General features: G+C 40.6%; 1 protein-coding gene across 5 annotated transcripts in view; it reads left to right on the top strand.

Annotated features, from left to right (window-relative positions):
- Nucleotides 1–27,334, top strand: part of CACUL1 (CDK2 associated cullin domain 1) — a 58,860-nt gene that overhangs the window by 24,695 nt on the left and 6,831 nt on the right. For 3 of the 5 annotated variants that reach the window (XM_042458711.1, XM_042458713.1, XM_042458714.1), the window contains exons 4-5: nucleotides 7,328–7,423; nucleotides 16,820–16,922. In XM_042458711.1, the coding sequence (XP_042314645.1) occupies nucleotides 7,328–7,423; nucleotides 16,820–16,922 (199 nt within the window). The remainder of the gene's footprint in view (nucleotides 1–7,327; nucleotides 7,424–16,819; nucleotides 16,923–27,334) is intronic. The other 2 variants (XM_042458715.1, XM_042458716.1) reach the window with 1 other exon arrangement.

Here is a 27,334-nt window from a genome sequence, read left to right on the forward strand (position 1 = left end):
TATATGGAAGAGCTGTTGCATCTCCACAAGTAGTCAATTTCCCCTTTATGAATGGATATTTCAGTTATTTCTCTTTTTTCTTTTCCACTTAAACCATATATATAAATATATATAAATAAACCATAGTTTTATTCATGTCATTTAGTAACCAATAACAATGCAGATCAGCCTTTGTATGGTTATTTTCATTCTCTTGATCCTGCTTTGTTATATAGGGAAATTCTTTATTCATTGTAATAAAAGCAGAAATGACAATGGTTTCCTGAATTTACTTTGCGTTGATCATATGTCTGCAGCAGAAGTAAAGCATACTCCCCCCCCCAGGTATATTTTCTCTAAGGGAAAATGAAAAGGTGCATAGATCTGTTTGGATACAAATTGTATCAAAATATGTATGTAAACACAGGGTTCAGTCTCGATTGCCATGGTGACTTCTCAGCCAAACTGTGATCCATTCCACTTTCTGTCATCTTTAACCATCTCTGCAGTGATGTGGGAAGGAGATGTTGTGGGCTTACAGTATATATGTGCTAGTTGAGTCTTTTGCACTTAGAACACCCATTAGATGCAGAGTTCTTTTGTCATAGCTTATCCTTTCCTCATCTCTGAAGAAGGAAGATCAAGGAGGTTCTCTGATTGTCAGGTGCCCCAAGTACCCAGTAATCACACAGCCAAATCTATCTAGCTTCAAGTGAAGGAAGTGGCTTGTTTTTGCAATGTGTGGAATCTCTCATTGTTCACTTGCCTAGATACAGTTATTGGTGAAGAGACGGAGCAGATGATTGTCCTTAACATTATTCTGTTTTTTAGAATGTAGCATGCCATCAATGACAAGGCTTTAGCTCTTTGGGAGGGGGTGGGCTCTTGGGATGGCAATTATTTGACTGCAAAGGTTTGAAAGGTACAAACATACCTGGAGGCTATAGAAAGAATATCATTAGTTTTTGCAGGCTCACCTTAAAAGCCGTGTACTCAAAGCCAAATGTTCCCAATTTTCTTTATCTTAATATCTGAAGAAAAGAATGTGCCTACTCACAAACAGCAAGTATTTAAAAACAAAATATCTACCTCCCCCAAAATATAGTGAACTCTGCATCTAGTGGGTGTTCTAAGTGCAGAAGGCTCAACTAGCACAGCTTTCTGAGTAAGGTATCCCTGGCTAATAGTAGTATTTCAAGATAGTTTTCATAGTGTCATTGAAATGAGAGTGACAGCTATTCATATACTGCTTAGACATCTAGTCTTTGCAAAATTCTCTCTCCAAAACTCCTCCAAAGCAAAGTTTTCCAACTACTCCAACTATTACATATTACATAAAAGGCTTCAAAGGAGCCCTGGCGGCAGGGCTGGCTCTAGATATTTGGTCACCCTAGTCGAGAAATATTCCCCCCCCCATAACAAATGTAGGACAAATTATAGGATGTTCAAAAAATGGAGAACACGACCAACTAAAAGCCAAAAACATTAATAATAAAACAATACAAATTCATGTTTCTCAGATGCTCAAAGTGGAGAACATTTTGACATTCTTCCTGGATAGGAGGTTGGGATATAACTTTGTGTGTTTTGTGTGTTGGACTAGGAGGAACTTCCTGACAGTAAGGGCTTTTTGACAGTGGAACACACTCCCTCAGAGAGTGGTGGAGTCTCCTTTTTTGGAGGTCTTTAAGCAGAGGCTGGATGGCCATCTGTCAGGTATGCTTTGATTGAGATTTCCTGCATGGCAGAGCGTTGGACTGGATGGCCCTTGCGTCTCTTCCATCTCTACGACTCTATGACTCTGGAGACCAGGATTCAATGAAAATCTGATTCTCTCCAACAGAAGGCTAAATATCTCACAACAACATTATCTGCATTTAATTCAGGCTGCTATCACACTGGAAAATCAATGTTCTTTTACACCACTTTAACCCCTCAATGCTATAGAGTTATGGAACTTGTAGTTTGCAGTTGCACGAGTTTATTTATTTTTTTTAGTTAGTTAGTTGCACTAAATATTGCACCTTTTCTGTCTCTTCTTACCTGGGTTGAAGGCATGCCTCAGGGCACACAGGTGCTGCTGTCACGTCAGAAGAGGAGGAATAGAGAAGGGAGCTTTGCCTTTTCCCCTTCACTTTCAAAGCAAGCGCCCCTTGCTCTCCCCTGGCCCTGGCTCTTTTTTGCTCCTTGCAAAGAGCAAAAAGGAGCAAAGCCAGGAGGAGCACAAGTGGCGCTTGTCTAGGGCTGTGTGCGTGAGCACGCACTCCAGCAAGCGCCCCTCACTCTCCCCTGGTCCTGGCTCCTTTTTGCTCCTTGCAAAGCCAGGAGGAGCGCAGGTGGCGCCCTGGCCAGGCCTGTAACTAGGCCTTTAAGGGCCCTGGGGCAGAAAGTACATTTGGGGCCCCTATACAGTATTTTTAATGTCCTGAGTCCTACCGCGAGCCACAGGAGCCATCTTGGCACCCCACTGTTTACATGGGGCACGTGTCGACGTGGCTCATGTGCCATGTCCAAATGGTGCGGTGCACGAGGGACATCATACTGCTTGTCACACTCTCAGCCTTAAGGGAAGGTGAAGGCAAATTATCTCTGAACAAACCTCCCAAGAAAACCTCTTAAGGCACACACTCATACACTCGCACACACCCAAGTCACCAAAGGCAAACTCTCTGAACAATCCAAGAAAACCCACTTGGCAAATAAGTCACACACTCTCAGCCTCAAGGAAAGGCTGGCAAAGGCAAACTCTCTGAACTAACCAGGATATTTTGAAATTCCTCCTGGGCAGAAATGTAGGACGTGCCCTGGATAAAGGATGACATCTGGTCATCCTGGTAAAATGGAGGACATTTTCATATTGCTCCTGGGCAGGGCTGAAATGTAAGCCATGTCCTGGATAAAGGAGGACGTGTGTTATCCTACCAAAAATGGAAGACATTTTGACATTCTTCCTGGCCAGAAGGTTGAAACATACGACATGTCCTAGAAAAGGAGGATGTTTTGAAATTCCTTCTGGGTAGAAGTCTGAAATGTAGGATGTGTCCTATATAAGGAGTCCAGAAAAGAGTCAAACCTTGATATTTGGGCCCCACAACATACTCCAACTCCCAGAATCCCATAGCCTTGAGTCAGAAAAGAGTCAAGCCTTGATATCTGGGCCCAACAACATACTCCAACTCCCAGAATCCCATAGCCTTGAGCCAGAAAAAAGTTAAAGCGCTGCCAAACGGGGTTGTTTCTCCAGTGTGGATGCAGCCTGATGCAGCCTCTCGTCCCTCCCTCCCTCTCCTCTAGGGCTCCCTTTTGCTGGCCGGGCACCTCCCCCTCAGGCCCTGCAAAAGTTTTAGGGGTGGCATTTGTGCTCCTCCTGGCTTTGCAAAAAGGAGCCAGGACCAGGAAGAGAGCAGAGGGCACTTGCTGGAGCACACACGTGCGCACAGCAAGCACCAGGGTGCCACTTGCACTCCTCAAAGCCAGGAGGTGCACAAGTGGCATCCTGGCACTTGCTGTGTGTGTGTGTGCGCACGCTTCAGCAAGCACCTTCTGCTCTCCTTCTGGTCCTGTCTCCTTTTTGCAAAGCCAAGAGGAGCGCATATGCCACCTCTAAACCTTTTGCACCCTAGGCAATGGCCTATGTGGCCTATATGGGAGAGCCAGCCCTGCCTGGGGGTGCAGTGGTTAAATGCCAGTACTGCAGCTACTCATTCACAAACCACAAGGACTCAGCCTGGCATCCTTCTGAGGTCACTAAAATGAGTACCCAGCTACTTGGGGCAATTAGCTTACACATTGTAAACCACTTAGAGACTGCTTAGTGTGGTATAAAGTGGTATATAAATGAAGCTGCTACTGATACATACTGCAAGTGCATAGCTATTCTATTGCTGTTATATACTGCGCGCGCATAAAATAGGGACAATATTTTATTAATGAGAAAAATATGACGTCGTGAGGATATCTGTTGTCATTCTTTTTCTTGATAATATGAATTTCAGAGACTGGTTAAATTAAAAATGGATAAAAATTGTTAAGATGCATGGGGAATTTTTGTATGCAAAATTTAATGAAGAACACAGAAGTAATTATGTCATATTTCATACACTTTTCCAGTAATTTTATTAAATTTCATTCTTATACTAAGTTTTGGCTTTTTTTCATTTTAATTTTATTTTATAGTTTTTATTAAGACTATATTGCTTCTAACTTTCATTTTAATATTAGTATTTAATTTTTTTAATTTTTGTAATTCATGTTGTTTTATCTTTTTAAATTACTGTAAGTCACCTTGAATCCCATTTGGGAGAAAGGCTTGATATAAATCCAATAAATAAATAAATATCAATGTTTGTTCCCATTTATTGTTTCCTCTTACCTTCTTTTCCTTCAGTAGTGGTTTTTGAATAACTGCAGATTGGTTTGCTTATGATTTCTCTACATGTATGATAATTCATTTATAAAAGTTATGGCTAATTTCTACATGCCACTGTACAGATAAATTTCCAGTGCCAGTTTTGAACCAATGCTGCTTCACATTATTAAGCTCTAACTCTGGTAGTACTTGAAAATTAGTAGTGGGATAAGATGAAGGGTGTGGGTATTTATTTATTTATTTATTGTCTATCATCGAGATGTAATTTAGCATTTCAACCAATATGGTGAATAGGTAGTACAACTTCTGATTGTGTTGCTATGCTGACTCCATTATCCTTCACTATTGGCTACGTTGACTATGAGAGTGGCAGTCGAACAACATCTGGAAGACCACATGTTTCTCATCAGTGACTCCCAAGTATTTTCTACCTCCAGGTTCCTCATTCAGCTGAGCAACTCAGTAGATAGGCCAGTCATGCAGATTTGTTCCCAGGCTCAAATGCACAGTTAAAACCTATAAGGAACGTAAAGTGCAATCTTTGCCTTTCTATACGGAAGTCATATAGAACGATTCACTAGGTAACTGTAGAGCAGGGGTAGGCAACCTGCGGCCCGGCGAGGCCTTGGGACCGGCCCCAGCCTGGTCCTGCCGCCGATTGCCACCGGGGCCTTTGGGGGGCAATTGTCTATAGAAGCCTCAGAAACATGCATTTATATTAACATTTTTTTAAAAATCAGCAATTTTTTTCACGTGTCCTCCATTTTTTTAAAAAAAGTGTCTTCCATTTGAAAATTTTGTCCTACATTTGTCCTGGTTTATTTATATATTAATTTTTTTTTAAAAAAAAAGTATTTAATTATTTATTTTTTGGCTTCGGCCCCCCAGTTGTCTGAGGGACAGCAACCCGGCCCCCGGCTCAAAAAGATTGCCTACCCCTGCTGTAGAGGACTGCACTCTTAACAGTTAGTTCACTGTGCATTTTATAATATGGTTAAGGGGTTTTTAAACAGTAAATGAACAGAGATCCACAGCTCCATTTAAAAATCATAAAATTTGCAAGCCCTAAAATGGTAGCTTCTGTGAGTCAACTGAGCTAAACAACTGAAAGGCTGAGTTCCTTTATAGATGAGACTAAAATTCACGCAGCCATCTGAAATTGTAACACCTCACTCTGGATTCCAGTATGTACATTCAGAGTAGCCTGAAACAAGGTACAAGCTACAAGGGAAAGTATAACACAGGGACTTGTAATTAATTTCCTAGTTCTTGCAGAAGAGGGGTTTACATAGAGTTTGAAATAACATCAGGTGTTTGAGTGTTAAAACTATTCTTGGATATACATACCAGTATTGATACTGTGGTTGTTCTTTGCCGCGAAAAAAGACCAAGCACTTCAGTTACACATCATAAATTGTTGGGCAAGAGAGGTTCAGATGAATGTCAAGAGATGAAGATACTTTAAAAGGAAAAAAGATTTTCATTGATTTAGTTATACTGTCAAGGTTTCCTGGAATGGGGGCAAAAAAGCCTTTGCTCTAAGCTTGTACTTGCTGCCTGTGGTCCAAAAGTACCAGGCTCTGTAACTCAGCATGACTGATGCTCGGGATAGGAAAGCTTTGTGAAACTTGCGACCTCACTTTTGCCATGGTACTTATTCTGCCATGGTTTAATTCATGTGGAGAGCTGCGGTGTAAATACTTACCTTCCAATCCTGTCCGAATGCTAACTTGTATTATAATGATTTTTTAAATGCCTGAATTGTGTGTTCATCTACAGTAGAGTCTTGATTATCCGACATAAACGGGACCAGCTTGTAGTTGGATACCTGAATATGTCGGATAATCCAGACAATCCAGTTGTCCCTCGCCTCCCTTCCCTTCCTTCCTTCCTTCCTTCCTCCCTCCTCGGCTTAGATCTCCTCAGCAAGCAGGGAGTGCACGCTTTGTAGACTCCATTGCTAAAAGTCTCTGCTGAACTTTCTTTCCTGCCTGCCAGTTTCATGAAAATGTGCTCTTTTCGATGTTCCTAATAAGAGGAGAACAAAATATATGAGGGTCTCTTTGGGAGGGCAAGAGTATTTATGTCTCATACTTCATGCAAGTAGGATTCCAGGTAGGCTTGTGTGTGTGCTCGTGCCTTTAAGTCGCCCATCAATTTATAGTCATGACATGAATTTTATAGGGGTTTCTTAGGCAAGAAACACTCAGAGGTGTTTTTGCTAGTTTCTTCCTCTGAATTACAGTCTACAGCATCTGTTATTTGTTGCTGATCTCCTATTCAAGTACCAACCAGAAGTGACCCTTCTTAGCTTCCAAGATAAATGGACCTTTATGGTATTTGTGCCAGGTTTCCAGATTGGCTTACAAATAAAATGACAGTTCCTTGCTCTCAGGTTTACAATCTAAATAAGAAAGAATAAGGAAATAGGAATGGTAGGTGGGAGTGGGAATTCATCTGACAGATGCTGGCAGCTTTTCTGCTCCCTGCCAGAGACTAATGCAGTGAGAGTACTTATTCAGAATTCCAGTATGCTTTCTTGCTTTACTTTCCTCAACAGACTCTTTGTTTTTTGTGGTCACTAAACTTGCCTCACTGACCTGGATTTGGCTACCCCTTGCATTCTCCTGGATTAGTTTTGTTGTATTTCTTCAAACCCTTGGTTGCCTGGGGCTGCTGATATCTCCTTACGCATGGATAGTACTGTTTTGGCTACATAAGGATCCATACCTGAAAAATAGCTCATACTATTACTATTTTATGACTACTTTTTAAATACTAATAATTAGTATGCAGAAGAGCTCTAGGGGGTTCTAGTTAGGAGAAGTGAATTAATGACTGAAAAAGTCTAAATTCTCCCAATATTTCATATTATTTATTCTGGAGACATACCCTACTTTTACTTGCAAGCATAATCAATTAATCCAAGATAGAGGTCCACTTCATTTAGTAAGGCATCTCATTTTTTCTCTCTTACAGGCCAGCCCTCCAGATCTCTACATTGAAAGGTTTAACATAGCACTTGGACAGTATATGGGAGCATTACAGAGCATTGTGCCTCTTTTCATATATATGGTAAGTTCTTAGAACAGTTGTTCCAATAGTGCATTAGTACTCTCTGGAAGAGAGGAGCTGATGCTCAGAGGTTGAGCACAAGCTTTGAATGCGGAAAGTCCCACAGTTTAGCATCTCCACCTAGGACTGGCAAAACCTCTACCTGAAACCTTGGAGAGCTGCTACCAGTCACAGTCATTATTGGGCTAAATAGACTCATGTCTGGCTCTGTATAAGGCAGCTTCCTTTGCTTCAGAGTAGAAGTTATAGCAGTGTTGAGATCTAGCAGCTAGATTCTTTTGTGTTCTGTGTTGTTGTGGATATGGGAAGTGATAGGACAAATTGCCTTCCAAACTGATATTTTTGTTCTTTTACTCACTTTGATTCTTTTCAGAGGTAAGCTATTCTCCATTCTGAAGGCCCTCTCCAAAGATGACACTCTTAAAAGTTGGCCATCACAGTCAGTTGCCCAGTTTCTTGCACTTCTGTGCCCCGCTCTTTTATCTTCCCTGATTCTTCTAACTGTTTTGCTCATCTGCCTCTGCTTAGTCTGATCACCTAGTTAACAGTACCTGAGTGGAAGGGTTATATAGTCATTATCCAGTCTTGCTATTCAGAAATGTATTGGAATAATTGCTCTAATCTTTTGGTGACTGATAACAGATGAATTGGATACCAGTAAGCCACTGGCCTGATTCTGGAACAATTGATTTCCATAATTTACTGTGTGTTGGAATTCTGTTTTTACAGGTTGCATATACTGTGGTATATGAGCTTTCAATTTGTCAGGAAAGAGGGTGATGGTGTTCATTACAAAAAGCTTCTGTTCGTTGTTATAGTGTATTACGTATACTTATGTAATTATTGTGTAATGGCTTTAGCATTTTAATTTCTTTTGTTTGGACATAGCATTAAAGGTGCTCATAGCATAACTACGGCTCAGTACAGACCTCCCTAAAGGGGCGGCCTGCCAGTGGCTTCATTCCCTCCAGAGGGAAGTCACAGCCACCAAACTGCGCGGCTGCCCTCCGGAGTAAAAAGAACCCGGAAAACCCGGGTTCTTTTTGCACTGCAAGGCAGATGTCGCAAGTGCACCAATGGCACACTCGCATTGTAAGCAACACGCAGCACCGTGCGGATGCCATGCGGCGCTTACATCACAATGGCGGCGCCTATGTACGCGGGATGCTGCCATTGTTATGTCGCCACTCCGTACTAGGGTTAGGGACCCTGTGGTTGCCGTGCAGTCCCTAACCATAGTATCGCCGCCACCACACTACAAAGGGCCCGTCTGTATCGGACCTACTTTACATATGCTATTCCTGAAGAATATAACATCTTTCTCCACTCAGCTTCACCTTGCTGAAGCTTTATTAGTGAATTATCAAACAGAAATAAACCTGGCAATAGAAACTTCGTTCTCACTGAAATGGGACACCTGCATCGAGGTCAATGATGACAAACCTTTTAGAGACTGAGTACCCAATTCAATGGCATTCCTGCACTGGGTGCTGGGAGGTAGGACTTTTGGGGGCAGGACTTCTCCAGAGACAGTTAAAGGCAGATGCACACCTATACTTCCTCATCCCCTGCCCTCCTGTGCCTTTGGCTGCCTCCTCATGCCCTCAGAGATGGCTTTCCATGTCAGAGAGGGCATGTGTGCCATAGGTTTGCGACCACAGATCTAGGTTGTACTACAGATTCAGTACCCCTTATTAGGAATGCATGGGACCAGAAGTGTCTCATATTTTGCATTTTGGGGAGGGGATTTTGGAATACTTTTATTTGCATATATATAATACACAATACACAACATAAATACCATAGTTCATACTTTATTTGCAAGACTGCAGAGAGACTGCGGATCTGTGAAATGGCAGGAAAGGGAGAATCATCTCCATAGCGAGGAAAGACACTCAGTCTGAGAGAGGTACTCTTTTGAAGAATTGACCCAGGATACTCCTTGTGCTCCTTTCCCTGAGACATGCCTTCCACACACTTCCTCTTCGGTTGGCCAACAAAAGAAATCAGGAGCGGCAGTGCTACTAGAACCTGCCAGCCAAGTCCTGGCAATGCTCACAAAGCTTAATCAGGGTCCCAAATGTGAGAACTCCTTTTTGCCACTGCTTCTCCCCCAATGCTGCGTGCTCTGACTTCTCATCCCCACCATGGTCCTAAAACAGTGGTTCCAAACTTTTCTAATACCATGACCCCCTTGTGACCAGGAGCCCCTTCTTCCAGCCAGCAGCCTCCCTGATTGGTTGGGAGGCTGAGAAGGGGTGGGACTTCCGGCTGTGGCTGTGCCATGTGGAGCTGAAGACCCACATGATCGAGACGGCAGCGGTGGCAGGCCAAAGGAGGCATGGCCACCGAGGAGGAGGAGGGGGAGAAGGAGGAGGAGGAGGAGGCAGCGGCAGCCGAGGAGGCCCGGAGAAGGAGGAGGAAGGCCAGAGAAGGAGGTGGGCTGGAGGAGGAGGAGGAGGGAGAGAAGCATCTGGGTGTGTGTGTGATTTCTAAATCAGTTAAATTTTTAATGCATTAGATTGCCCCAACATGGTTGAATTCCATAGCTCGTCTGGTTATCACTGCAACTATTCCTACACTTAAGTAGGTTAAGTATTTGAAGTCTTTAGAATTCACTAGGCTCTTTCTTCTGAGGGTACTGTAAGGGCCACTTCAAAAAAAGAAGGATTAGGAGTGGAGTAATTGCATCATATGTGCTGTCTGCCTTGCTATTTTAATCTACCTGCTAGTTCATGAGCTTTAGAAGCAAAGGATTGGGTAGGCTCTGTAGCAGTGAACCCTTGTCTGTATGGCAGAAATGGAATGCAGGCGTATATATGTATCATTTGCTGAGCTGGTGGCCCTCTGTCAATCATGTCTTTTTCACAATGTCAGGGCATTTAGACTGAAGGCTGATGTTCTTTTTTCCCCCTCACTCTTACTAGCGTGTATATTTCTCATATGACACTTCTTCCTCCTGCCTTAGCTTCTTCACCTCTGCCATTCTGGTTTCAACCTACCAACTGCTTCAGTGGTTCATATGCTGTGAAGGGTTTGGAGCTGTTGGAGCACAATTTTGGTGCAGAAAGGTACTACTAGTTAAACCTATGCCCTGCTTCTATTCTGCCCATGTCATTTTTTAAAAACTCTTATACTTACATACTTGGGAGTAAACTTCATTGAATTCAGTAGAACTTAATTCTGATTATACATTATTATTAAATAAAAATTTTGGCAACACAGGGTGAGAAATCCCAAGCTGTTGGAATAGATGTTTTGAGCTATTTTAGAGATCATGTATTTGTCAGTTTATGGGCCGCTTTGCTTCTTTCTTGAACTGTTAACATTTTGCATATATTTTGTGAGACACAGGCAAAAAACCAATGCGTACAAAAGCACTTTATTCCATTAACCTTACAATGCAAGGTTAACATATTTGAATAAAGAAATACCAAGGTATGATGGTGAAAACAATAATGATTAGTGTGTTGGATACCTGATCTTTTAAACTAGAGATGCCAAAGATTGTATGTAGGATCCCTAGTGTGCTCTGTCATTGATCTTTGCAGACCGCACTTTTGAATTGTGAATGCTGGGAATGCAGTCATTAGCTTGTACAGAAAAATGTTCTGCATATGCTCAGAGGCACTCAAAACATTTGTGATTAAGATTTCTCTATCCTTGATGCATTGATTGATCCTTGTAGCCAGCCACTTTGTAGTTATTGTGGATTATTGTCCTCTAGCTGAAATAAGCGAATTGTTCCTTATTCACCTTTAATACAATTTCTTATTGACCATTAACAATATTTGAGGGGTAAGTGAAAAGTATGTATGAGGAGTGCAAGGAAGAGAAGAGAGATACAAATGACAGAAGATTTAACTGAGTAGGTTGTAAGATAAAATCTCATTCTTTTGGTCAGCTGTTCCCAGGCATGTTGGACTCACACCATCGACAGCCGATAACTATGTTATCGGGTTTCTAGTCTATCTGAGGAATATGCCAGGCTGAGCAAGAGAAATTTAAAATGATAAAAAGAACACTTTTGAACAAAAACAAAATATTTTAAAAACAAAACATACCCTCGTGGTCAACAGTAACAACCCCAGTGCCATTGTTTGTAAAGCCTGTGGTTGCATCTGACAACAAATGACTAAAGTAAAAAGTTAACTAAATGTATTTCACCCAGTTTTTCCTTTGGTTTTTTGTTTATTGAAATCATAATCCATTGAGAAAAGTTTAAAATTCATGAATACAGTATATATTGTGGAGCAAATGGGTCAAATCAGAAAATAACATCATTCCATAAGTTCAAATGTTGAGATGGTGGCAGAAGAAGGTATTCTAAAAAATTAATAAAAGTCAAAAAGGGTCACCATTTCTCCTCAAAAGGAGTGTGACACAAAGTTGAACCTGTCCCATAACTTTTCCATTATGCTATCTCCAACTGAGTAATAGCAAGAAATAAACAAACTATATATTTACATTTTAAGTTCTTATTATTACCATTAAATACAGAGCAAAGTAGTAACTTAGGGCAAGGAACAAAGCTTTGGTTTGTGATTCTCGAGATAACTGGAAGTACAGAGAGCCAAAATTGATAGATCTTATCACAATGTAACCCCATAGTTTTTTTTTAAAAAAAATCCATAATTAGTGTTAAACTGATTTAGTCTTAATAAATCCTAATGCAAAGTATCAGTGTATTAAAACTTAACATTCCACGCTCTCCCCCCTGTTCCCCCTCAATCCTTATTTTTCCATAGTTAATCACTTTTAAACTTCTGTATCTTTGAATACTTAAACATGTTTTTAAATTTATTGTTAACTTTCTTGAGTCTCGAACTGGGAAAAAGTAGGATGATGAAGAAGAAGGTGGCGATGATGATGATGATGATGATGACGACGACGATGATGATTCAGTCTTGAAAGACTGAAAAAAATATGCCATAGAGTATTTTCTTTAAAATAAAATAAAATGTTCATGGATTTCTTTTCCCACGTTATTTTAAAAACCTGTGTAGCAGGTAGACATTTTTGTAAGATTATTTATAGTAGTGCATAGTGGTGGTAGACTGGTACCCTTACATGCTTCCAGTCTGTGCTGAGCTGCGATTCTGGTTTCAACCTAACAACTGCTTCAGTGGTTCATATGCTGTGATTTGATTTGATTTGGTTTATGAAAAACATTTACTTTATATGCTGCTTTTCTCCTAGTATGGTCAAGAGATATACCAGGTATAGTCAACTTGATACTTTTATGACTTTCAATTTTCAGTGGGGCCTAATTGCATTTTTTCAATTTTTCTGAAATTTCCATCCTTACCTCAGCCCAGGAAAAGTATTTTTCTATGGCTTCAAAACTTTTTGAAATTGTGCATCTTTAATAAATCCAGACTACAGTGGGCCCTTGCTATCCACTGGGATTTGGTTCCAGGGCCAACCATGGATAACAAAATCCATTGATGCTCAAGACCTATTAAATACGGTGGCACAGTAAAATGGTATCCCTTACATAAAATGGAAAACCAAGGTTTGCTATTTGGAATGTATACTTTTTTGGAATATTTTCAAGCATGGATGCTTGAATCCATGGATAAAAAATCCATGGATAAGGTGGGCTGACTGTATATCTTTAGCTGTAACCATGCACAGATAAACTGCATGGCTTGTATCTACAGTCTCCTTTATCAAGCTGAAGAGTGCAGTTGGAAGCCCACTGAAAGGAAATGTTGGGTGAGGAAGGCTTCCCCTGGAAGTCTTTTGCCTCTTGAAGATACATGGATGCTGTACATCTTTGCACAGCATCACCCAAAGCACCCCAACTCTTTGCACAGCATCACCCAAAGCACCCCAACTCTGACTAGCTTGGGGAGATTGGAAAGTAGAAAGTAGAAGTAAGCACTCCATTCCCCAGAGGCACAGCATAGCCAAATAAGGGCCAATGTGGGAGAATTTGTGATTGGCCTTGCTTGGCAGAGCCTCTGGATGCCTGCGACAAACAATCTTGAGTCTTTTATTCAGTTCTGGAACTGGAGAAATAGTTGCTTAGATGATGCCCTAGGCCACTGCAGCTTTGAAAGTTGGAGGAATACTGGTCTTTGTGACACATGAAAGAGATATCACCACATATCTCCTGGTCACCATTTTGTAAACTTAGTCTATAGCACCATAAAGGTTAAGAATTATATCACAATGGAGATTCCCATGTAGAGTCTCTAGCAATAAATATCTGGTGTGATCCTCAGTTAACAGATTGTTTTAATGTATGTATTAATATAATAGTTTTAGAGTAAACAATGTAAACAAAAACTCAGTTTCCTCCAATTCCTCCTGAATTTGTGAGATTACTACTTGCTTGAATACCTTACTCAAAAAAATAAAACTAACTCTAGCCATCTGGCTGAATGTTCAAAAATGAAAAAGCACTGAGAGGGATTGTAAAACCAACAAAGAAAGATTCCAGCTGTGTTATCTTCAGATCATTCACCTGCTTAGAGGATTTTATCTAGTTTGTTTTCTGGATAAAAATCCTGTCTAGTTTTTCATGCCTAATAATTTCTCTAGTGTTCCTGTGGGCTGTTGATTCAAACAATGGTGGCAGCGGAGAAGGAAAGCATTGCACAGTAGGCTAGAGTGCTCTTATGATGCTTCATAGAAGGTAATGTGAGCACTTAGAGCTGAACATAATGCTAGTCTATTTCTAAAACCACATTTGAAATCTGAACAGAACATAAAGTCCTTTCAAGTCCTTGAACTGATTGTAGAACTATTTAGTCTTCCTGGCAATGATTCTTGTTGTGTGTTCAGTGCCGGTAGCCTTTGACATAATGTTTGACATAATTGTGAGTCATGTAGCTTTATTTGATACTGAAATACAATCAGTAATAAATTTGTAGAGCCAGCATAGTGTAGTGGTTTGAACCTTGGACTATGACTCTTGAGACCTGGGTTTGAATCCCTGCTCACACATGGAAATCCATTGGTGATCTTGGGTAAGTCACACATTCTCAGTTTCAGAGAAAGGCAAAGGCACACCAACTCTGAACAAATCTTGCCAAGAAAACCCAGTGATTGGTTTGCCTTAGGGTCTCTATAAGTAAAAAATGACCTGAAGGCATACAACAATAATAACAATGAATTTGTGCTATAAAAACTAAACACAGCATATAAAACAGTATCAGCAGGTGAATACTTGATCAATTCCTATATAGACTAGGATACCCACCCTCAGATGCATGTCAAAACTTCCAGTTTCGTGGGAATAGGCCATGTGGTGAAGGGAATAGAATCACAATAGGCAACTGGAACACCAACTATCTCCCTTTCCAAGCCTTCTGCAGTGCAGAAAACCAGATGGACAGAGCAGGGAGAGATGTTCTCCTCCAATCCCACTTCATCCAGCCAGGTGTCTGTTACAAGCCAAGGTAGTGTATACTCCTTAAGGGCCAAGACCTGGACAGTTGTTGGGTTCCTGTCCCCATTCCCATTCACCAACATGGCTTTCAGCAGCAGTATTTTCAACAAGGTGGAGAAGGGCAGACTATGGCCAAGACTGTCCAGACTGTTTAAACTGTGAGCCAGTTTAGCAGCAACCAGTATCCTGTAGTTCTCTTCTCTCCCATAGTGGTAGAACTTTAGGAGAAATATGAGATATGTGAAATAAATGATAATAATTTTCCCACTTCTCTCCCTCAGCCAATTACAGTTGGAATTCATACCCCCTGCTTTGCAAAATATGCCCTCCTTTAACCAGATGCCGGGTCTTAAAAACAGCTTTTAAAGACAATGCAGGTGCAAATTAAATGCAGAGAACCTCTCTTCCCCTGTCTCATGCCTAATGTGGCTGTCCCAAAGGGATAAGCCTCTTTGATGGCTCCACCTTTGCTGGCAAAGCCAGCTTGCCCCTTCATAGATTAGTTGACATCCATCAGGAGAGAAGGCAGATGGAACTGACTAGATTGCTGGTAACTGACTTGGCACTTGGGAAGCCTGGTCCTGAACAAGATGGAAGTTCTATGGGCAGAGGTCCGTCAGGAGAGAGTAGACAGCAGTAGGCAACTATTACATGCTTCATCATTAACTACATGGGTGTTCTGATAACCACTTCAACCTGCAGTCAACTGTTACCAGAATTCTTGTTGAATATAGGATGGAGGAGTCAGATTATTTCAGTTTTTTTCAAATTCAGTATTTTCAATTTTAGGAAGATTTGTTGTGGTCTAGTTATTTAAAAATTGTCATACTCTTGAACCATATTTGTTTGATTTAAATATCTGAACCATAGATACTTAGTTATTGCCCTTTAAATCATATCAAAACAGTAAAACACTGTTATTGCAAGTGTGTGTATATATGTTCACAGACCCTATCAAGATCTATCTGATTACCTTTCCATGCACTTTCTCTGTTTGTCAGAGAAAAATGTTTGTCTATCATCCTTAGTAGCATTGTTTTTATAGTAGATTATGCATGCTATGGGACACTGATATGCATATGTTTATAGCCCTGTGTAGAGTAGGTACTAGATGCTGTAGGCTATATTTCAAGGGAAGGAACTGGCAAAACCACCTCTTGGAGTATTTCTTGCCTGTGAAAACCCTGTGAAATGCATAGGGTTGCCATAAGTCAATGGACGACCTGGAGGGAGGCATATAAATACACACACAGAATATTCTGTATTGAAGAATAGTGGGTCTCCCTTCTACTTTTAGCCCTGAACGCCATGCTATATTTCCTTCTTCGGATAGTTAAATGTTGAGCATAATTGTTCACAAAGGAGCTCCAATGTGCAAATAACTGTCCATGTGATCAAGAAACCATAGGATGTTGTGATCCAGTTTTGCCTTACACATAAGCAGCTGCTTGTGCTTTGGGATTCTTCTGTAGATGACTGTACTGATGGCATAAATATGAGAGGAAGGTATTGTTATGTGTGTGTGTGATTGTGAATATGGTAGAGTATGTGATGCTTCTGAACCAAAAGGAGGCATTTCCTCTAGGAAGTTGATAGTGCAGTTGGCTATCACTTTTCTTATACCCAAAATTCATAGATTAGTATGAATACTTTTATAGCTAAAATGGCACAAGAGTTGGATATCCTTAGGTTTGCGGAGGGGACTCGGCTATATCAGAATACACAAATTCTGCCCAATAACCACACCCTTTCCTTGTCCGTCTGGATTAATGAGCCTAACATTAGTCTAAATATGTCTTTAGCAATTGTCCATGATATCCCTTCAACTTTTTGTTCCCTTCTGGACCTTCTGGAATATCCATTTGTCTTTTCACACAGCAACAGATGAAAGACTGTTAATTATGAGAGGGAATATAGACAGCAATGTTGAATAATGATGTTTTTCTCAGAAATTTCACAAGTACTAAAACAAATAAACGTGTTCTTTTCTTTTTCAGAATAAGTTTTACATAGAAACAAAGCTTAACCGGGACTTAAGAAATGACCTTATAAAACTGTTTACTGAACATGTTGCAGAAAAGCACATTTACAGCCTGATGCGTAAGTATGGTTTTTTGGACTCACCTTTTTCCAAAATACAAATAAGATTGGATGTTGTGTAATGGCATAATGCATGTTATAGTGTGTCAGTATTGAGGGGAAGGTAGAACAGATAGAAAGGCATACTAAAGCCTTTCTAAGAAAGAAGCTAAGCACTTTTAATTGTTGCATGCATTATGTTATGTTACAGTGCAATGATCCTAAATCACTGGAAAAAACATCATTCTATCTTATTGTCTTACTGAATTTACTGTTTGTTCTTATAGCACCCCATCTTGTGCAGTCTCTTCCACAGCTTTTGCTTTAAATACCAGCAGTCTTCTTCAGATGTCAGTGTTGTCATGGACAAAAGTAAAAGTATTTTTGCATAGAAACTCACAGAGTAACAAGATAGAAATATCTCTGTGTTGACTTTAGTATCTGTTGAAACAAACTGCTTTGTTATTAGATTCCATGGTGGAAATCCCATTCTTCAGGCATTTCTGTAAATACCATCACCAGTTTTCACAGAGATCTCTCTTTGTAAAATTGCAGTTACAGAACATTTTTGTGCAAATCTCAGTGTTCCGTAAAATGTTGTGAACATAAGTGTGTCCTGCTGAATCAGCCAAAAAATATGTCTAGTTCAATAACATGTTTTCCACAATGTTGTTGTTATGTGCCTTCAAGTCATTTGCGACTTACCACGACCCTAAGATGAACCTACCATGTAGTTTTCTTGGTATGTTTCTTCAGAGGAGGTTTGTCATTGCCATCCTCTGAGGCTGAGAAAGTCTGACTTGCTTAGGGTCACCCAGTAGATTTACATTTCTGCAGTGAACACCTAGATATTTCTTTGAAGTCCCAAAGTATGGCATGAAGGCCATAATGTTTTCTTGTTGCTTACTAGCAACAGACTGTCAGTGGCATATCATGTATGAACTTGAAAGTCCTATGTAACCTTCATGACTAGTGTCAGTTGATGGATTTATCTTCCCTGTATGTACAATCTTCCCTCCGGATTCGTGGGTATTAGGGGCAGAAGGCCCTTGCAAATATGAAAAATTCACAAATAATGGACGGGGACTAGCATGTGCGTGCACGTGGGCCCACCCCCCTCCAAAGCCTCAAAGAGCTCTAGCAAGTCTTGAGGTGTTAGAACGGCATGGGAGTGCATGCTAGCTGCTTCTTCCTTCCCTTCCAAGGCTTGGGAAGAGTCGGGGGACCTCCCTCAGGCCTTGAGAGGGAAGGAAGGAGGGTGCTTTGGCCGCTTCTCCCTTCTCTCCAAAGGTTTGGGAGAGGTCAAGGGACCTCTCTCAGGCCTTCGTAGGGAAGTGAAAAGGCCGCTTTGGCCGCTTCCCCATTTCCTCTGAAGGCTTGGGAGAGGTCAAGCATGTCCTCCCTTTCTGCTCTTTTCTGAAAATGTAGATGGGTGTTATTTAAAACAAATTTATTTGAGCTTGTGGTGTCAACCCATCCTAGAGCTAGAGGTATTGCAGAAAATTATTATTTTTCTTCAGCAGACTATGTGAATAGTCTGGTTTTCATGGGTCCAAAACACACTGCAGAAATAATCCAGTTTGAGGCTACTTTAACTTCATGGCTCAGTGCTAGGGGATCCTGGGAACTGTAGTTTATTGTGGCACCAGAACACTGACAGAGACAGCTAAATGTCTCACAAAACCACATGTCCCAGAATTGTCTAGCATTGAGCCAGGGCAGTTAAAGTGGTCTCAGACTGAATCATTTTTACATGTTTTGGACCATGGTTTATATAGCCAATTAAATGAAAGCAAGTACTCCTCTCATAATCTCACAACTGAATGAAATCTATTAGTATTGGCTTCTTGGCAGTCTTTTCTTTCTTTCTATCTGTCTGTCTGTCCAGTACATTAGCTACAAAGGATTTATTGTCTCACTATTCATTTGTGATTAATATTTATATCTGAAGCATCACTTTCTAGTGCACTGTCTAATTCTAGTGAGATTGATTCATGCTTGTGACACATGAGATGGCAATAGTTTTCAGGGAGTTTGGTTCAAACGTCATTGTTAAAATCAGGAAGCAATGTGATTATGTAACTGGAAGACAAAATGGAGGTAACAGAGACTTATTACAAAAACTATACTTTTTTTATAGATTATTAAGGACCTGGATACTTCCCTGATGAAGAAGGACTGCAGTATTGCGAACCTCTTATTTTGGGGGGAGGGGAGGGGCAGGCCAACTAAAAGTGTCATTATATCTTCCTGTTTCTTAGAGTCCAAGACTTCTTGGTTACTCAGTTAAATAGGTTGGCAGTAGATTGAGAATTACTCATATCAAAAATAAAAGTACACTCGTCCCTCCACATTCGCTGGGGTTAGGGGCACGTGATCCCGTCAATGTGGAAAAACTGAAAATAATAAAAACACTATGTTTTTACTTAAGAGAACACCTCTCTAGATAGCTCTAGGTCCTCCAGTGCAACTTTGTGGCCAAATCTGCCAGACATTGACCATAGAATTGCACCAGAGGAGCTACAAACGCCTAGTGGAGTGTTCTCTTTAGGAATCTCTAGGTTCTTCAGTGCAACTTTTGGTTAAAGTTGACCACAGAGTTGCACTGAGGACCTAGATATTCCTAGAAATAACATATTAATAAATCCGTGAATAATCAGATCCACAAAAGTCAAAACTGCAAATGTGGAGGGATGAGTGTAAAACTCAATAAGAAAACCAAACCAGTCATCCTATCAAAATATGATCTAAACAATATCTCAACAGAATTTACCATCATATGCGGGCGCGCCTGACGTGGCTTCCAGCATATGATGGAAGCAGCGCTGGAAAAAGTAATGGCACTTGAGTCTGTATCTTTGATGGGGCTTGAGCATCTGCGGAATTTCCCTTATGTGGGGGGGGGGGGATCCGGAACAGATCACCCACGTAAGGGAAGGGACCACTGTATAAGGAACAGATTTGCACTACTTAGCATAATAGACCAGGAACCAGAAGAACTATGGTCTGAAGCCAGGGACATAATAAAAGAATAATGCACACAGACACTTTCATGAGCCAAAAAGAAAGAGGGGAAACCATGGATGACAGATAAAACTCTACAAACAATAAAAGAAAGAAGGGAAGAAAAACAAAAAGGGGATAGAAACAAACTAAGAACCATGAATGCAGCAGTACAGTGGCTAGTGTGAAAAGATAAAGTGCAGAGAAATAGAAGACAACAATAAAAAGGGAAGAACACGAGATGTATTCCAGAAGATCCGGGAAATCAAAGGAAAATTCAAACCAAGGGCTGGGACACTCTGTGACAATAAACATAACATAATTCAAGACCAGGAAGGAATAAAAAGAAGTAGGATGTAATACATAAACAAGCTATACAAAAGAGATGACAAAATGAAGGACACATGGGATGAAGAGTCATATGAAGATGAACCCCAGATTCTAAAAAGTGAGGTGGAAGCTGCAATAACAGAAATGGCAAAAAAGAAATCACTAGGAACAGATTATATTCCAATTGAACTGCTGCAATCCACATTGACAGAGTTAACTCTAGTGCTAATCAACATATGTCAACAGATATGGAGAACAAAACGATGGCCAACAGATTGGAAATGATCAATATACATCTCCAGCCACAAAAAAGGAGACACAAAAGATGCCGCAACTATAGGACTGTAGCACTAATCTCCCATGCAAGCAAAATTATGCTCAAAATTCTGCGGTATAGACTCCAACCATACATATAGAAGAAGTCCCAGAGGCCCAAGCAGGGTTCAGGAAAGGAAGAGGGACTAGAGACCACATTGCAAACATACAATGGCTAATGGAGTGCACCAGGGAATTTCAAAACAAAATCAGCATGTGCTTTATAGACCATAGCAAAGCCTTTGACTGCATAGATCATGAAAGACCATGGAATGCCCTTAAAGACATGGGAGTGTCAACACACTTAATAGTCCTGCATCCAGAAAATCAGAAGAAGCTTAAGAATGGGAAGAGCTGTTATAAAAGAACTATAAAAAATTATAAAATGCAAAGATATACAACTAAACACAAAAGTGAGAATCGGTCAAGTCGTTGTATCCCCTATTGGAGGGATGTGAGAGCTGGACAGTGAAGAAGGTTAAGATGCCGACTCTGATGATTGTGAGGTCACCAGGTCGGCAGTTCGAGACCCAAGTGCCATGTGACAGAGTGAGCTTCCATCACTAGTCCCAGCTTCTGCCAACCTAGCAGCCTGAAAGCTTGTAAAAGTGCAAGTAGATAAGTAAGTACCACTTTGGTGGGAAGGTAACAGTGTTCCATGCAGTCATGCTGGCCACATGACCATGGAATCATCTTCGACAACCCTGGCTCCATTGGCTTTGTAACTTAGATGAGCACTGCCCCTACAGTTGGACACGACTAGACAATCACTGAAAGAAGACGCCTTTATCTTTAGATTGAGAACACCACTTTTCATTAACTTATAACATTCAGTGTCATTAGCTCAGTTACTGTCATTGATGGTTTATCACATTCATAGTGGAAAGGACCCATGACTATTAGCCATAATTGATAAAGTGTATGCCCCTGTTTAGAGAAGCTGCTGTTTGTTTAGTCTCCATGATTCCTGGCTTTCATGCTGTCTATTATAAATATCTGTTTGGCTACTGGTGAAAGCTGAAGAGAATGTTGGTCTTATCTAGCCGGGGGTATTGATATGAATGTTTTGCCAGATAGTTAGCATTATCTTTTCTCTGGTGTCACATGGGTAAAGTGAAAGAATTGGCATTGCATGGCACAATGAAAATAGAACACTAGAAAGTGGAGAACAGCCTGACCTTCAGCTGTTTTGTTCAAGTTCTTGTTGTATATTGTTTTAAAAATCCTTCTCCAAATGAAGTTTTAAAGCTATCATACTGTCTTATTTGATCTGTAAAAGGTTTGTCATATTTTCTTAATCTTAAATTAATACATTGATATATATTAATTTAAGTTTCCTGCTATGCCAGGTGGGATATCAGCAGTGATTGGAAGGCTTCAAATAGAAATAATTGTATTATGGCAAATAGCCAACACGATAAAAAAATAAACATTATATTATGTTTACATGCATACATTACATAAATGAAAACCACAACAGTAACAATGAAGGAGGAAGTATAGAAAATCCATTAACAAACTTCTTAACAATATTACTTTTCCACACATCTGCGACAGTTTATGGCTGCAGCACAAAAACTAGCAACTTTAGCTGTAACCTGAACATTTAGATCTGACAAGAGATATTTGAAATGAAACTTAGCCCATCTACCTGAATTTTTTTTTATGTGTGGGGTTGTAAGAGAGGTTCTAAGATCTTGATTAAAGATACAGTAAATCACAGTGGAACCTTATTATACGCGGGGGATCCGTTCCGGATCCCTCCGTGTATAAAAAAATCCAGCTGTGCTTGAGCCCCATTGTTTCCAATGGGGCTCGTGCGCGGCAGCGCGCGAGGCGCAACGGGTGCGCGCGCCCATTCAATTGAATGGGACGCGCTGCCCCTTCCGCCCCGTGCGCACCGGCGGCTTTGAGCGCCTATGCTCAAAGCCGCCTATAAAAAGACCGCGTATGCGGAGGCGACACTGTAATACATGGCCCTTTGTCTCTATTTCTCCTAGGCCACATGGACAAATGGGATCTTTTGAAATCTACCTTCTAGGAAAACAAGGCAGGACATTTAGGCGCCTTACAGACGGGCCTAAGCGGCGCCGTCGTTGCGCCAGGAATATGTGCGAGGGGTGGCACTTCCGGACGCGCCTTGCCCCTCACGCGTATTCCGTACGGCAAGGTGGCGGTGCCCTATACAGACGGGCGTGGCCATCTTGACGTAACGGACGCGCAGCGTCCGGACGTCTAAACCCGGAAGAGCCGTTGCAAGTGTGCGCTTTGGCACTTGTGGCGGCTCTTCCGGGTTGCCAAAAGGAGTGCGATTTCTGCACTCCTTTTTTGCAACGCGGAGGAGTCGCGCGGTTTGGCTGCTGCGGCTCCTCCGCACTACAACCGGCAGCGGCCCAAGACCGCCCCTTTTGGGCGGTCTGTAACGGGCCTTAGTTTAGCAAATGTAAATGCTCATCTGAATTTAGGGATACGTAGTCAGGTTTATCAGATAATTGGCAGGTACAAATAATCCTCTGTTATTCCTGAAATCAGGGTATAAAGCTGCTTGAATTAAATGATTTTGGAATTCAATGTCTCTGATGCGCTGGGTAATAGCTATCCTTGCTTTGGCATACCTATACCATACCATGCCATAACCTATATGCCAGTAACAGTATTCCATATTTGAAAAAAAAAGTTCGAAAATAGGATATTCAAACTGATCTGTGTTTGACCTATGGTTCATACAGCTCTGTATTTTAAGAAGTTCCTGTGGATGCTACATTACCTGCTGTCAACTCAGGAAGAGTATGTACTACTGCTGTACTTGGAGAGTCAGGACAGTTTTTTAATTTAAATGTATTTTTTGAAGTTTAGATTTGCAAGTAGAAATGACAATATTTTTTAAATGTCTACCACACTTATTGAAGCATTGAAGCGAACAGATTTTTAATATCTGTGAAACAGTTCTCCATCCAGTGGAAAAAAAGTTGCAGTGTAGATCAGAAGAGAGAATATATGTTTTAATTATAAATGTCATTGATCTTCCTTATGTCTTCTGGAAGGCTGGGAGGAGCAATGTTGCATTTTTGCATTACATTCAGAAGGAGCATGATCAATTAAACTACAAAAATTTGCACTACAAAAGAACTGTGAGAAGTAAGAACTGGCAGTTCTGTACTGACATACCTGAACTTAGATCTTGAACTCCATGATTCATCTGGTTCACAAAACTTTCCCTGTAATTTCCCCCTGTAATTTCCTCCAGATCTAACCATTCAACAGATTAGCAGTGTCAGCAAGAGAGAGCAGAAAGGACTAAGTTGTTTTTAATCAAAGCTTGATATAGTTTACAAAATCTCTTACAGAGTTATTTTTGTCTTGGATTTAACACGATGCTAACTAACCAGTTGGCAAAAGCATGTGCCATTCTGCTGAATGTTGTTTGGGAGGCCCTCAGTAGGTTCCCTAGCTCATTAGCCTTTGCAAAACCAAGCTCACAAAGCCTAAGTTCCTTTTATTGTTCCCCAGTTGTCTCATCTATGAAACAGATGTTCTATCATCTTATACGAAGCAGAAATGCAGCTGCCACTTCCTGTTTTATCAGAAAGAAGCACCAAAGGAATAAATACAGAGAGTTGAGCAGTTGGCAGGAAAAGGGCCGCCTGCAGTTTTGCACACATGCTGAAGGATTTTCTGGACTATTATTCTACTTCAGCAACTTCAAAATACCCTCTGCTCCTGGATGTTGTAGAACCTTTTACAGGAGCATGAATGTGGTGTGAGCAGATGCATTTTAGAAAACTAAACTGGTGCTATACACTGAATTGCCCAAGCGTAGACTTTCTTTGTTGGTATTTCCAGATTCCAGTATTAATTTTGGTTTAAAAAGCTAAAGGTAAAGGTTTTCCCTTGACATAAATGTCTAGTTGTAACTAACTGTAGGTGGTGGTGCTCATTTTTGTTATTAAGCCAAAGAGCCAGCATTGTCCAAAGATGACTCCGGTGGTCATGTCGCCATCATGACTAAAAAGAACACTGTTACCTTCCCACCAAAGTGAGAACTGCCAACTTTTCGACCCTACAGTCGTCAGTATTAGCTTTTCAACCACTAAGCAACCCACATCCCTTTTGGTTTACTGAAATCTTATAGGCCCAGTTTGTAACATGTTGGATGTAATAGTACTAACTAAGCTTATGAATTACGTCTTCATTATAGCAACTTATGTTCCTCTATTATGGCATAGCTTCCTTATTTTTCCAACCTGTTAAGTTCTATTAGGAGGCTCAGACACTTTGAACATTTCCAATTTTGTCTCTGCTGCTGTTGCAGAAAGAAGCTGTCTTTTATAAGTCAGAAGACACAAAGAGGAGCAGATGTATGCATTTTAAATATTCATAAATAACAAATCATTGGCCCAGGATAGACTACCTCAAAAGGGCGGCCTGCTGGCATCCTATTTCCCTCCAGAGGGACGCCGCAGCCACCAAACCATTTGGTGTCCCTCCGGAGTAAAAAGAACCCGGAACAACTGGGTTCTTTTTACGGCGCTGGGCGGATGTCATGAATGTGGCAATGGCACATTTGTGATGTAAGTGACACGCAGCTACGTGTATATGCTGCGCGTCGCTTACATCAAAATGGCGGCATTTGTGTACACAGGACGCCGCCATTAGTCTGCCACTGCACCATGCAAGGGTTAAGGACCGTGCAGTTGGTGCATGGTCCCTAACCCTGCGCCATCGAGTCATACGATTCTTATTTCACAGGCTGATCCTGATTGCCACCGTGAAGCAAAGTTCATTAACTCTTTAGGAGAATTTTATTAAATTTAAAATTATTTAACTGTACTGAAGAAGGAGAAATGCAATATGGAACATACAGAGAAAGCTTTGACCCTACTACTGAATTTTGGTGATACTGATCATGTGTCTCAGTAATACAGTTTGAGACTCCTATATTAGAAATGCTTGGAACCAGAAGTATTATAGATTTCATTGGGGGGGGGGGAGTCTTTGGAATATGTGCATATACATAATGAGACATCTTGGAGATAGGACTCAAGTCTAAACATGAAATTTATTTATGTTTCATATATAGTTTATACACATAGACCAAACGTAATTTTATACATAATATGTTAAATAATTTTGTGCATGAAACAAAGTTTGTGTACAACCAACAGAAAGCAAAACTGTCATTATCTCAGCCACCCATCTTTCTACATACTGTATTGACAACAGGTATACCAGTGGTAGGTGGAGAAAAATAAGGAAAATGAAAACCTTGGAAAAATAAGAAAACATAAATGTCAGCCACTTTAATATATTGACTTGTGAATATTAGGACTGTTTCAGATGTTTGGGATATTACTGCTCTGGCTTTGAATTGCAGGGAATTTTTAAAAAAATTAAAAATTGTAGAAAGCGTCTCTTCCTCTTATTTTTTCTTCTCCTCAGTTTTCTTTTCATGCTAAGGAAAGAAATATATGTTGTCCACTTTATTAAACTAGCCATTTGATACTGTCTTGGTGTTAAACAAAGCCCATTTTCTCTTTGGAACTATTTCTTTTCATTAGTATAAGAGACACTAAAAATACTATTTAAATGTCTTACCTTATATACTGTAAGTCGACCTTGTGTGTAAGTCGATTTCAACTTTTGGGGCCAAAATTGTGCATTTTATATGACCCGTGGATATGTCAAGAGTCATACAGCTCTGTATTCTAAGAAGTTCCTGTGGATGCTACATTACCTGCTATCAACTCAGGAAGAGTATGTACTACTGCTGTACTTGGAGATTCAGGACAGTTTTTCAGTTTAAATGTATTTTTTGAAGTTCAGATTTTCAAGTAGAAATGACAATATTTTTTAAATGTCTACCACACTTATTGAAGCATTGAAGCAAACAGATTTTTAATATCTGTGAAACAGTTCTCCATCCAGTGGAAAAAATTTGGGGGCCAAAATTGTGCATTTTATATGACCCGTGGATATGTCAAGGGTCAGACTTAAGGAAGCAGCCCAGCTGGGGAGAGGCTGTCGGGCGATCACTCTTCCCAGCCGGGCTGTCCCTTGCGGAGGCAACTTAGCTGGGAACGAAGTACCTATTGACCCATGTGTAACTCGACTCAGGTTTTTTGGATCAAGTTTTTGACCTAAATTTCTCTACTTATACACGAGTATCATCTTGAGTATTATAGTTAGCTCTCATTTTGGCACCTCTGGAGAAGTTCTCAAACTTTAGCCAGACTGAATTCCCCCACCCTCGTGATATCTGATAGTCTTATCAGGGTTTACCCTTTTCTTTCTACTGGTTGTACATAACTTAGTTCATGGACATACAACAAAGAGTTTGTCATAAAAGCTTACCATTGCCTGCATGAAGCTAGCCAGTAGAAATTGCTTATGTTGGACACAACTTTGTGAGTACTCATACCACACTGATAGTATGGTGTCAATGTAATGCTGAAGTAAGTTCAACAGCAGTAGTGCCATAAATATCTCTCTTTTTCTTCTCACATGGAGGTGAATATCTCAAAAAGCATTATTGAACTATTGGGGAGAAGCACTACTATTTCTGATGCCCAAGCAGTGAGATTTAAATTACTTTGTTTAGGCTGGCCAAGAAAACCCCATGATAGGTTCGCCTTAGGGTTGCCATAAGTTGGAAATGACTTTAAGGCACGCAAGAACAATATCTGTACCTACAGGAAATGCTATAAATATCTTTCAAGTCACTGAGTAATTTCAGGTCAAGAAAAACTATTTGGTGGACTGTAATAATGTGGGTTTTTCCTCCTTTT

Source organism: Sceloporus undulatus, chromosome 3 (genome assembly GCF_019175285.1).
Source record: "Sceloporus undulatus isolate JIND9_A2432 ecotype Alabama chromosome 3, SceUnd_v1.1, whole genome shotgun sequence".
Classification (NCBI taxonomy): domain Eukaryota; kingdom Metazoa; phylum Chordata; class Lepidosauria; order Squamata; family Phrynosomatidae; genus Sceloporus; species Sceloporus undulatus.